This window comes from Saccopteryx leptura, chromosome 4, assembly GCF_036850995.1.
Source record: "Saccopteryx leptura isolate mSacLep1 chromosome 4, mSacLep1_pri_phased_curated, whole genome shotgun sequence".
Classification (NCBI taxonomy): domain Eukaryota; kingdom Metazoa; phylum Chordata; class Mammalia; order Chiroptera; family Emballonuridae; genus Saccopteryx; species Saccopteryx leptura.
The window spans coordinates 17,183,494-17,196,905 of NC_089506.1; the positions used below are offsets into that span (position 1 = coordinate 17,183,494).

Genomic DNA, 13,412 nt, shown 5'->3' on the forward strand with positions numbered 1-13,412 from the left:
TACAGATACTTATTAGAGCATCAATGCCAACCTTGAGACGACAGAATTAGTCTCTGTGAATAGTCCATATGAAACAACTACAGGCAAGGTTACTTTCATAGAAATTGAGAAGTTAGTCATGCAGTGTGACCTGAACTGGAATTCTCCTGTGATGTGTGACAACTGACAGTGATAAAAATATGTGTGGAGAAGGAAAAAGGCCTAGTTGGACGAATGAACACATCTTGTGAAAATGGTCTTTAAAGGTTGTGGTTATTAATTACATTATCAATTGGCAAAGACTTATGGAAAATTCGTACTGGAATCTGTCATATGTTATTGAACGAGTAATGTCATGAACTTTCTTTGCTCTCTGGCTTAACCATCATCATTTCTGTGAATTTATGTAAGAAATAGATCCTGACTTCCCTACCACACAACAGTTAGACCGGTTAGCAGCAGCAAAGTTTCACCGTGATTTTTAAGCTCAGGGCTGAGACTGAAATTTTTCTAAGCAAGAAGAACCTCCTTCAACTACTATTATCAAACATTGAGTGGCTTTTGCTAAGTTGATAAGGGATTATCAAATTGATATTTAATATCTAATATTTTTATAATTTAATAATTTAGAAATGGAATTTAAATTTTAATGATTGAATTAGCTTTTGATAATTTGATACTTGATACTGTTTCTTACTAAAAGTCAGCCTAACATTACAAGGCAAAACAGCACTCACATGGGAAATGTACACTGTGATAGTTATTTGAACAACAACGGCTGTTCGAATCACAGGTAATGTCAGGCAACGTTGTACACTTCCCATACTATGAAAGGTGAAAACCAGAGGTAAGAGCTTAATTCTCACACAGATTTACTGCAGGTGTATTTTGTGAGCCTAAACTATAGTTCCAGTAGTTTCCTTCCCTACTTTACCTCCCACTTATTGTGAATTTATCTTTATTTCTAAAAATTATACTGCTCACAAAAATTAGGGGATATTTTATCGCTTCATATTTGTTTTTAAATATCTGCTAATTTTTGTGAGCAGTATATTTTGCTTTTACAACATGGGGTCTCCAGAGGAAAGAATAACACACTTGTTCTCTTGAACTAGTAGTTGTAAAGGAATCATGCATCCACGTGGACTTTTCGGTTCATGCTATGTGAAGCGCGGATTCTGTTTTGCTCCTGAGCCTGACCAGCTCGTTCATTCATTGCTTCCGCTGTGGCCTCCGTGCTGGGGCCGTCCACACCTCTCAGAGCACAGAGTTTGGGAGTGAAGAGAGACAAACATTATAATGCAATGCTAAAATATGGTGATGGGGTTGTGTGCACATGCTGTGGGAGTATGGGGAGGGGCGACTGTATTTTCATATGGAAAGTAGATGAAGACATCACCCCCCCCCCAAAAAAAAAGGAGTATTTGAACTGGATCTTAGAAATGAAAGGCAGAAGTTCACCAGGTGGAGCATAGGCGTTCTAGGCCGAGGCAACTGCGTATGTGCAGGCGTGGAAGGACGAGAGATGGTAGGATGTGGTTGCCCCCGTGGCAATGCATAGCCGGGGCGTGGCTGGCAGGGAGGCTGGATAGGAAGTTATGACCAGGTTATGAAGGGCCTTGGACAGTGTGCCCTGAAAATCTGGTTTGGGATGCAGATCTCTATTGCAATAGAGTTGGCTCATAAATTCAGGTAACATCACAGCCCATCAAGTAATTCAGTGATAAGTCAGCCTGTTTGACACTCTTTCCATTGACTTACACTTGCCCTTGCCTCCGTATATTTGCAGTGTCACAGCCAGATTACCGCCCTAGACTCGTGCAGATTGAACTGAGACAGAAAATGCACTTGTGCTTGAGATTTTAGAAGATTTTGTAGGAGGATAAACTTTTAAGAGTGACCTAAAAGGGCAAATCACGTTCGCTTTTGTCTCCACTAGCTTTAGCTGTTCTGCAAACTGCTTATTCAGTGTGTTAGTTTCTGAAACTTGACATTTTCTTTATTTCTTAGTGGACAGAAGACTGCAGAAAATCAACTTACCCCCCATCTGGACCAACGTGAGTAAATATCAGATGATCAAAAGTCACATTTCCCTATGTACTGATCTTGTAAGAATAATAGCAGTGGATAAAAATTTAAATCATGCCCTCTTTCCTGGAAAAGACAAAACATTTTTCCCCTCAGGTTTATGTATTATGCATTTGACTAAGACCCTGGACATATAGAAAATAGCCTATAATTAAAATATCCATTTTTAGTCTATCAAAGTCATTGGGGGAAAAAAAAAAGATTTATATTCTCCACTAAATTCTTCTATCTAGTGCTGGGCATCTTACTCCTGAGAAATGCAAAGCTGACCTGGGGTCACCAGGTTATATTGGAACAAAAAAGTGTAGGTTCTTATGTGTAAACAGTCAAGAAATAACCCCTGGCGTGATCATCAAAGCTATCACGGGAAAGACAGGATTGGAAAATGTAAGGGCAGGGCCAGTATTGTGCTCTAAGGTAATTCACGTTAATATTTTTTTTTTTTTGAGAAACAAAACCCAAGTTTATTTGTTCATTTCTTGCATTTGAAGTACTCCTCGATGACATCCTTTGCCTGAGATTCTTTGCCATAGTCCTTAACTACCACACAACTGCAGCCAACCACTTTGCGGGGTTTTCCCTCTCGGTCAATTTTACAGAGGCCTACCCATTCCCCTAGCTTCTTGTTGTCATCAACCTTAATTAGGTTGATCTGGTGTTCAGCACAAAGGGCCTCCACCAACTTGACATACATAGGCTCATCACAGTTGGATGCAAGTACACAAAGGTGGGCTTGGCGCTTGTCTAAGGCTTTGGCAGCTTCACGAATTCCGCGGGCTAGGCCATCGTGGATGAGGGCGGTCTTCAGCACCTCTTGTAAAGCAGTATAAACGTCCATTACACCTCCAGCAGCAATGCCTTCCTCGGCCATGGCGGTGGGTTATGGGTGGAGCCGAATCTTGCAAGCACCCAAGCCTCCGCCTCCGCGCAGCTCCGCGGCGGCAGGGAAAGAGCTCACGTTAATATTTTTTAGTGTTGGTATATGACAGCCTTTTCAGACCCTTTGTGACTACATGGGTCTGTGAGGAGGCTTAGTAGCTCACCAGCCAGAGGACGCCAGGCTGGGGGAGAGAAGGGAAGGTCTAGGTCCCTCGGTTATCTTGTTCGCCCTGTTCTTCCCCCTGGGTGCAGGTAGCCTGCTGGGGGCAGAGTGCAGCTCGAGCCAGTAAAATCAAGAGGCCTTTTTTTTTTTTTTTTTTACAGAGACAGAGAGAGAGAGTCAGATAAGGACAGACAGACAGGAACGGAGGGAGATGAGAAGCATCGATCATTAGTTTTTCGTTGCGACACCTTAGTTGTTCATTGATTGCTTTCTCATATGTACCTTGACTGTGGGCCTTCAGCAGACCGAGGGACCCCTTGCTCGCGTCAGCGACCTTGGGTCCAAGTTGGTGAGCCTTGCTCAAACCAGATGAGCCTGCGCTCAAGCTGGCGACCTCAGGGTTTCGAACCTGGGTCCTCTGCATCCCAGTCCGACTCTCTATCCACTGCACCACCGCCTAGTCAGGCTCAAGAGGCCTTTTTTGGTTTTCGTAGCACACTGGTTATATCTTTTGCACTTGCCTAAATTATGTATCCTAACTAGCCTCTGTTCCAAATGAAACAATGAAACTGTAGTTAACAAAATTCTTTTGATTTCCCCAACCTTTCTATAGAAAGAGGCAAATATTTGGGCAGGAAGTAACTCGGAAGTCCTCAGTTTCTGTTGTTCTAAAGCCAGCGCCTGGTCCAGCCCTCGCTGAGGGCTTGCTCTGTCTGGGGCCTCCTCTCTGTCATCCCTGACAGCACTAGCATCTTCCAGGCCTTATTAATGGGTGTGTCACTCGGCTGGCCTCGCTGCCCAAGTCATCGATCATTTAATGAGTACGTTTCACATCCAGAGCTTTGATTCTGCTCCCTTTGCTGCACATCTTATGTGTGTCCATGAACTGATTGCCCAGCAAACCTTCCCTGCTTTTAATGAGTTCCAGATTGCCGAGTGTGTGAGTGTGTACGTGTGTGCGCGCACATATACAGATGAGCACCGTTTTCTTTATTTCTGCATCTCCGTGATGGAAATCGATTTCCCGGGTGCTTCTGCTGGATTCCGCCCTGCCCCACCTGCCTGCCCCGTCTGACCCTGCTCTTCTCCGAACTGTAACTGGGTCTCGTGACCCGGAAGAGAAGTACCTTTCCCCCCACAGCCTTCAGGTCACCACTTCAGTCAGTAGATTCCAGAGAGATGAGTGGGCAGCTGTGAGGAGGAAAGAAAACCCCTGTTTATCCGGCCTGACCAGCCACTTCCTGCTGGTGGTCAGGGGACAGCAGGCCACAGCACCCCAAGTCCTGCCGAGCCCCTGAGCGCTGCTCCTCTGGTGTGTGCCAGAGCACCCCGAGTCCTTCCGAACCCCTCAGCACCCCGAGTCCTTCCGAACCCCTCAGCACCCCGAGTCCTTCCGAACCCCTCAGCACCCCGAGTCCTTCCGAACCCCTCAGCACCCCGAGTCCTTCCGAACCCCTCAGCACCCTGAGTCCTTCCAAACCCCTCAGCACCCTGAGTCCTTCCGAACCCCTCAGCACCCCAAGTCCTTCCGAACCCCTCAGCACCGAGTCCTTCCGAACCCCTCAGCACCCTGAGTCCTTCCGAACCCCTCAGCGCTGCCCCTTTGGTGTGCCAGAGCACCCCGAGTCCTCCTGAACCCCTCAGCACCCCGAGTCCTTCCGAACCCCTCAGCACCCCGAGTCTTTCCGAACCCCTCAGCACCCCGAGTCCTTCTGAACCCCTCAGCACCCCGAGTCCTTCCGAACCCGTCAGCACCCCGAGTCCTTCCGAACCCCTCAGCACCGACTCCTTCCGAACCCCTCAGCACTCTGAGTCCTTCCGAACCCCTCAGCGCTGCCCCTTTGGTGTGCCAGAGCACCCCGAGTCCTCCTGAACCCCTCAGCACCCTGAGTCCTCCTGAACCCCTCAGCACCCCGAGTCCTCCTGAACCCCTCAGCACTCCGAGTCCTTCCGAACCCGTCAGCACCCTGAGTCCTTCTGAACCCCTCAGCACCCCGAGTCCTTCCGAACCCCTCAGCACCGACTCCTTCCGAACCCGTCAGCACCCCGAGTCCTTCTGAACCCCTCAGCACCCCGAGTCCTTCCGAACCCGTCAGCACCCCGAGTCCTTCCGAACCCGTCAGCACCCCGAGTCCTTCCGAACCCCTCAGCACCCCGAGTCTTTCCGAACCCCTCAGCACCCCGAGTCCTTCCGAACCCCTCAGCACCCTGAGTCCTTCCGAACCCCTCAGCACCCCGAGTTCTTCCGAACCCCTCAGCACCCCGAGTCCTTCCGAACCCCCCAGCACCTCGAGTCCTTCCGAACCCCTCAGCACCCCGAGTCCTTCCAAACCCCTCAGCACTGCCCCTCTGGTGTGCCAGAGCACCCCGAGTCCTTCCGAACCCCTCAGCGCTGCCCCTCTGGTGTGCTAGAACACCCCGAGTCCTTCCAAACCCCTCAGCACCCCGAGTCCTTCCGAACCCCTCACTCAGCCTCAGCACCCCGAGTCCTTCCGAACCCCTCAGCACCCTGAGTCCTTCCAAACCCCTCAGCACCCCGAGTCCTTCCGAACCCCTCAGCACCCCGAGTCCTTCCAAACCCCTCAGCACCCTGAGTCCTTCTGAACCCCTCAGCACCCCGAGTCCTTCCGAACCCCTCAGCACCCTGAGTCCTTCCGAACCCCTCAGCACCCCGAGTCCTTCCGAACCCCTCAGCGCTGCCCCTCTGGTGTGTGTTGTATCTGCTTGGGCTCGTTTACAAACCACGCAGGCACCAGGAGGGATCAGCCAATGCTTAACATTGATTATACTGACCTGAGCACAGCAGATGCTAAGTCACAAAAACTATTTCACATTTATTGTTTGTAGCGGAGGAAAATATTCTAGAGTCATCACTACTGATTAAATAGTGACGCTGCTGAGTATTCTCTGCATGTTTCATGTAATCCTCACTGCCCTCAGAAGGCAGAAACTTGGTATTTCTCTGGGGGAAATTGAAGTGGGGCCGTTCAATGCTGAGATATTTTAGGAAAATGTTTCATGGGAAGTAAAATAGGGGATTATGGCTAAGCTCTACTTATTAAGCTAGTGTTGTTAGTCAGATCGAACTGTTCTTTCACAGAACGCTGATTAAGGGAGGTTTATTGTAGAGTGGTCTCCGGGGTCTTCCCATCCCCATTAATTTAGTCCTCTGCTGGGGCGAGTCTATTTCCTGTGTGCTTTCCCTTGGGAACCCAGAGTCTGTCTAAGGCTCTAGGCTGGAAGGAGTCAGGAGCTGAGGGCAGATACAGGGACACGGTTGGGACTGGGTTGGGTGTGTGAGGGAGTCAGTGTGAGCTGACTGGAGTCCGCAGGTGAACACACACCGCATGACAGTGTCACCGGTGTGCACAGCTCCGGGGGGCCACCATGTTGGCATTGCTGCTAGACACCGATATACTGGTGTGTGCCCTTGGGGGGGGGGGGCTTGGGGCACCTGCCTGTAATAGGGTGAAAGGAATCATTTTATTGAAATATATGAAATTATGGCCAGTCAGAAATGTATTTAATTTGTCTTTATATAAAGCTTTTTTTTTCTAGGAATTAAGTTTTATAGTAGTGAATACAGGTATCAGCCACTAAGGAAATGGGATTTTGAAAATGCGTTCCAAAGAACAAAATTTATTCATTGTGATTTGGTTTAAATGTATGTTTTTTAGAATCAGGCATGCTTTCCTTTTCTAATCTGAATCCCAACAGCAGCGGCTGCTGGTCAGTAGTCTCATAAAGCCTTGTGCATGTGCCCAGGCCCCAAGCTCAGCAGCAGAGTATAAACGGGACCACAAGTCATGACTTTTAGGAACTGACCCATCTCTGCTGTAGATAAAAGTCTGGATCACTTTTAATTTTGCAGCCTGGTAACGTTGTTGGTTAGAGGGAGCCTTGTGCTTTTCTGGTGCAGGGCAGTAATGGGGCAAGTGAAGGCTATTTGTAGACAGTTTTAAGCTGATAAAATTAATGAATGACACACCCTTAGAGGCTATTTCAGTTTGGTAACAAGTGCCAGGAGATGATGAGATAATATTTCCATAGCAACAGAGAATAGTTGCTGAGTTCATCTACCAGAAAGATTCACGGCCCAGGTCCATTGAGAGGGGAGGGAAGGGCATGGACGTGGCTGTGTCCTCAGCAGAAGCTGCTGTGTGAAATTAATGGGCAGGGAGTTGGGAATGGGTGTGACCCCACAGTGCTTGGGCTTGGATTGACTATGAAGGAATGAGAAGAGAGAGGGCAGTAGAAAGAAGAAGGGGGCTGAGTGAATAGCAAAGGTTCTTGAAGCCCAATCTAATACCTGTTGCCTCTCTGGGGCAACTTAAAAGGTGACCTTCCCGGAGCCAGCAATGATTTGACAATGGTGTTAGACTGTCTAAAAAGACATTCTGACTGGGAACCAGTTAGAGACGTTCCCAAGCTTGGACTAAACCTTTGCAGAGATTTAGGAGGAAGGGGCGGATGTCTTTTAGTAGTGATATTCAGGTTACAGTACCTCTGGTACTGTAAGAACCAAGGTACTGGGTTCCAGAGGTACTGTATTCTCTCTCATATCGCCTGGTCACAGTCACGTTCCAGAATTGTAGCTCTGTTGTAAGATTTCTGAAGCTACTTGTGATTATATACAACATAGGACAGAAGCACCGGAAAATGAGCTTTTGCAAATTTTGGTTTGGGACCAAACCTCTGTGTTGCTATTAACACATCCATATAAATAAACTGTCTAACCCCCATCAAAAAACTGCTTTTAATGTTTCAAGATAACTCCTCTCATTACAGCTATCGGGGTCCCGTCCCGTGGTACACCATAAACCTCGATCTGCCGCCCTACAAGAGATGGCACGAACTGATCACTGACAAGGCACCGTCGGTAGGCTGCGATTCTTAAATCTGCTCCTGACCTTACTGAATATAGTTGCACTTATAAACGAACGCTTCATGAAATCACACGCCACGTATTTTAAGAAGGAGCTTTGGATACTCTTGTGCCGTTGACAGTCCGTGACAGCAGAGGAAACGAAAGCATGCCTCTGCAGCTTCCTGCTTTGACTAGCTTTGTCTTTGAGTCTTTTTCTCTGTGTCATTTACCTTCATCTGAGAACTTAATCATATGCCATGTTAAAGATGTATTGTGTTTATACATTAAGTGGAAATATCACCCTATTTTATTTATTGACATGAATAAATCAGAAAGTCTATACATATCTGTTTTCATATACCATTAGTAATCTTAAATGTCAATGCTTATGTTTCTTATTAATTAATGAATTAATTATTTTTTCAGCTAAAGATTATCGTGAATTCCCTGAAGGCTATGGTAAATGCATTTGTTCCAAGTGGAAAAATTATGCAGATAGTGGATCAAAAGTTGGTAAGAAATATTATCTTCTGCAATAAATTTTAGTCATATACACACACACGCAGAGTTCTGAAAAGGCTCTGGTATTTATTTAAAGGCATAATTTACAATCTCTTCTAAGGAGCTTGGACATGTTTGCTTTTATTCTAGAACACTGTCAGAACTTCAGAGGTACTGAAAATTCTGGAGTTTAGTATCGTTAGAGTCACAGCATATTAAAAGCATGGCAAATTTTGGCAGTTAACTGCTCTTCAATGCTTTTTGAAAGTCTTGACAATTTTACAGAGCTACGGGCAAAATGTACATATTTTATCGGGGAGTATAGTGTCTCTTTCCCCTTACATGTATGATTGGGTTTACAAGTTCCTTATTGACAATTTGGGTTTTTTCTCTTCAGTATTTCGGTAGTGAGGCTCTGGGGCAGATGTGTTAACCTGACAACATTTGGGATTGGATGACATTTGGTTGTGGGGGCAGTCTGCACCCCAGGATGTGCGCAGCATCCCTGGCCTCTGCCCGCTGGTTGACAGTGGTACCCCATCAGTAGTAACAACTGAAAACGTCTCTAGATATCACGAAATCTCCCCTGGGAGTGAAACCACCCCTGGTTGAGAATCACTGTGCTAGAGGCCGATGCCTTGGGTTTCCCATTTCTATGACACTTGCTCCTGCCAAGTACCAAACTTGCCACCCCTCCTGGGTGTGCTGTCTGAGCCTTTGAGTAAGGCTCCGGCGTGTGGTCACACTCATCACAATACGCATGTTGCCAGCAGCGGCAGAGAGGCCCTCACGTACCCCCACGCGCCCCTTCTCTGCGTGTCCGCAGGTGGGCAGCACGCAAGGGGGCCCAGGCTTTGTAATCAGACAGCAATGGGGGTTTTGTTCTTTAAACAGTGGATATTAAGCTTGCATCAGTCAAATACTAGCTGTGTGTCCTTGGATGAGTTTTTAACCTATAAGATGTTAGCTTTCTCATCAGGGAGAATTTATTGATACATATTGTATATGGTGGTAGTGAGGCATGTCATTTAATATACATATATATATAAAGCACAATGCCTGGATGTAAGAAATAGTTAATAAATGTTTAATAAGTCATTTTTGATTGGTAATTTGGAGGGGATATTCCACTTGTGCACTGCGTGTTAGTAGGTCACATTACGTATAAATAAGCTGGTGAAAAATGAGACGTGTCCATTTTAAACACACTATCTTAGCCAGAGACCGTTGTGAGCCTAGATTTTGATCTCATTGCTAGTGAATAGCTGCAGTGGAGGATGAAAGAATGATGTCCACCATCGACTTTGCTCACATGTCCCTTGTTTGGTAACGGAATGCATAAAGAATATTAGCCCAAGATCGTGTATTAACCAGGATAGACGTTTTCGTGAATGGCTAGAACACAGACTTCTGCTATGTGTGGGAAGGAAAGAGTAATGAAGGTGTGATGCTGTTGGCTGAAGGAGTTTGAATAGAGAGATAAGAACGCTTCTTGTGATGTTTCTGTGTGTGGGTCACATAAGGTCACCCAAGCAGAATTGTGCCAGTTCCCCATCTCTCTGGCGGGTGAGACAGAAACAGTCTGAGAGTCACAGGGCTCTGGGTCATACCTGAAAACAGATGCACTGACGGGTACAAAGCAAGAGGGGTAGTGAGGGTTACAGAGATCTGTTAGAAAATACACGATGTAAAAGTGTCTTTCAAAATAAGATCACTTATTGTGGCAGCAGTATCAGGAACAAATTATACGTAAAAGAACCAAATCTGAAACCAAGCCCTTAGGTTGAATGATTGTTAATTTATTTGGTTTTCAGCCTGGTCTCCTTGGCAACTTCCCTGGCCCTTATGAGGAGGAGATGAAGGGGATCGCAGATATTACTGGCATTCCTTTAGGTAAAGTTCATTTCTCGGCTTTTAAACAATTTAATAAAGAACCTAAAACTTTTTTCTATTGAGGTATAGTATACATAGAGTTCAAAGACCCTACGTATACAGCTCAGTAGAATTTTAAAAATACTTACATGCAGGCCCTGGCCGGTTGGCTCAGTGGTAGAGCGTCGGCCTGGCGTGCAGAAGTCCTGGGTTCGATTCCCGGCCAGGGCACACAGGAGAAGCGCCCATCTGCTTCTCCACCCCTCCCCCTCTCCTTCCTCTCTGTCTCTCTCTTCCCCTCCCGCAGTGAGGCTCCATTGGAGCAAAAGATGGCCCGGGCGCTGGGGATGGCTCTGTGGCCTCTGCCTCAGGCGCTAGAGTGGCTCTGGTTGCAACATAGCGACGCCCCAGGATGGGCAGAGCATCGCCCCTGGTGGGCGTGCCGGGTGGATCCCGGTCGGGCACATGCAGGAGTCTGTCTGACTGTCTCTCCCCGTTTCCAGCTTCAGAAAAATACACACACACACACAAAAAAAAAACTTACATGCATGTAATCGCAACTCAGATCACCGTAGAGAAAGTTCCAGCCATCCAGAATGCTCCATCACACCCCCTCGTAGACAGGACCCTCCCCCCCAGGGGACTACTGTTCTGACTTCACCATAGATTAGTTCGCCTCTTGAACTGCTTTTCAATAGAACCAAACAGTATGAACTATTGTGTCTAGTTTCTCATACTTACTGTATGAATAAGATATTGGGTTATTTCCAGATACTGAATATTAAGAACAAACACTTTGAACATTCTTGTACATGTCTTCTGATGGGCATATACTCATTTCTCTTGGATAGATACTAGGTGATAGGGTAGCTGCACGTTTAGCCTCGTAGATTCTGCGTATCAGTTTTCCAAAGTGATTGTATCCATCGACAGTCAGTAATGTAAGAGCTTTAGTTTTCTCCACTTGATAATTCTCTGTGTGATCATCTTTTTCTATTTGAGCCATTTTATTGTGTGTGTTATAGTATCCCCTTATTGTTTAATGTGCATTTCTCTGATGACTAATGAGAATAAACAGTTTATTGACTTTTTTTTCTTTGTGCTCGTTAAAGTTTCATGCCCACTTTTTTTTATTGGTCTGAAGGAATTCTTTATATCTTCTGAATGAAAGTCCTTTGTCAGCTATGTGTTCCAAATACCTTCTCCCAGTCTGTAGTGTGCTTTTTTACTGTCTTATTGGTGTCTTTTGATGAACAGAAAATTTTAATTTAATTTTATTATTTATTTTTCCCCCTTTTTTTCCTTCTGTATTTTCTGAAGTTGGAAACGGAGAGGCTGTCAGACAGACTCCTGCATGCGCCCAACCGGGATCCACCCGGCATGCCCACCAGGGGGCGATGCTCTGCTGCGACCATAGCCATTCTAGCGCCTGAGGCAGAGGCCACAGAGCCATCCTCAGCGCCCGGGCAAACTTTGCTCCAATGGAGCCTCGGCTGCAGGAGGGGAAGAGACAGACAGAGAGGAAGGAGAAGGGGAGGGGTGGAGAAGCAGATGGGCACTTCTCCTGTGTGCCCTGGCCGGGAATTGAACCCGGGACTCCTGCACGCCAGGCCGACGCTCTACCACTGAGCCCATTGGCCAAGGCCAGAAATTTTTAATTTTAATGAAGTCCAATACCCATAAAAAATGGATAGTACTTTTTAGGTCCGTTTAAGATATCTTTGCATACACCAAGGTCATGAAAATATTCTTCTATTCTTTTTTCTACAAGTTTTATATTTACTTTTACATCATCTATCTTGAATTCACTTTTGTGTACGGTATGAATTAAGGTCAAGTTTTAGTTTTTTCTCAAATGGAATATTTAGTTGACAAAACACCATTTCGTAGGAAGACAGTCCTTCCCTCAGTAAATGTTAGTGGTGCCCTTGATGTAAATCGGAGGATTGTATACATATGCTTCTGCTTGGGGCCTTTCTGTTAAGTTTCATTTATCTGTTTGTCTTTCCATATACCATTACCATGCTACTGTAATCACTAGAGCTCTATAGTAAGTCTTAAAAGTATGGAATGTAAGTTTTCCAACTTATTTTTCAAAATTCTCTTAACCATCCTAGATCCTTTGAATTTCCATATAAACTTTAGAATCAGCCTGTCAGCGTTGACAAGACAAAAGAGCCTGCTGTTATTTTGAGTGGGACTGTACGACTGAGTTTTCCAATCCATGACCGTGGGATATGAAATTTTAATATTTATTTAGGTTATTGGTTTCTCTGAGCTGCACTTTTCATTTTTAGAGAGGAGTTCTCGTATACCATGCATTCATCATATCCCCCATCATGACATTTACTATATATTTCATATTCATAATATTCTTAGGTATTGATGTTTTTGGAAGCCATTTTTAAAATTTCGGTTTCAATTAATTTCATTTAATGAGACTTTTTCTACCATCCCAAAAGATTTATTTTATTTATTTTTAAAGATTTGGGCCCTGGCCGGTTGGCTCAGTGGTAGAGTGTCGGCCTGGCGTGCAGGAATCCCAGGTTTGATTCCCGGCCAGAGCACACAGGAGAAGCACCCATCTGCTTCTCCACCCCTCCCCCTCTCCTTCCTCTCTGTCTCTCTCTTCCCCTCCCACAGCCAAGGCTCCATTGGAACAAGTTGGCCCAGGCACTGAGGATGGCTCCATGGCCTCTGCCTCAGGCACTAGAATGGCTCTGGTCGCAACAGAGCAACGCCCCAGATGGGCAGAGCATCACCCCCTGGTGGGCATGCCGGGTGGATCCCGGTTGGGCGCATGCGGGAGTCTGTCTGACTGCCTCCCCGTTTCCAACTTCAGAAAAACACACACACACACAAAAAAGATTTTATTCATTGATTTTAGAGAGAGGATACAGAGAAAGAAAGGTAGGAGGAGTAAACAGCAGGAAGCATCAACTCATAGTTGTTGTTTCTCATATGTGCCTTGACCGGGCAAGCCCGGGGTTTTGAACCGGCAACCTCAGCATTCCAGGTCAATGCTTTATCCACTGTGCCACCTCAGGTCAGGCCCCAAAGTTT

At 46.0% G+C, this 13,412-nt stretch overlaps 2 protein-coding genes across 2 annotated transcripts in view; one reads left to right on the forward strand and one right to left on the reverse strand.

The window, feature by feature from the left end:
• ASAH1 (N-acylsphingosine amidohydrolase 1) overlaps positions 1–13,412 on the forward strand; it is a 33,187-nt gene that overhangs the window by 9,013 nt on the left and 10,762 nt on the right. Inside the window, exons 2-5 of the mRNA XM_066380225.1 lie at positions 1,990–2,036; positions 7,898–7,988; positions 8,403–8,489; positions 10,292–10,370. Coding sequence (XP_066236322.1) covers positions 1,990–2,036; positions 7,898–7,988; positions 8,403–8,489; positions 10,292–10,370 — 304 coding nt within the window. The remainder of the gene's footprint in view (positions 1–1,989; positions 2,037–7,897; positions 7,989–8,402; positions 8,490–10,291; positions 10,371–13,412) is intronic.
• LOC136404052 (small ribosomal subunit protein eS12) lies at positions 2,522–3,015 on the reverse strand. Its single transcript, XM_066383531.1, has one exon. It carries the CDS (start codon positions 2,936–2,938, stop codon positions 2,540–2,542), a length of 399 nt encoding a protein of 132 aa, XP_066239628.1. The 5' UTR covers positions 2,939–3,015; the 3' UTR covers positions 2,522–2,539.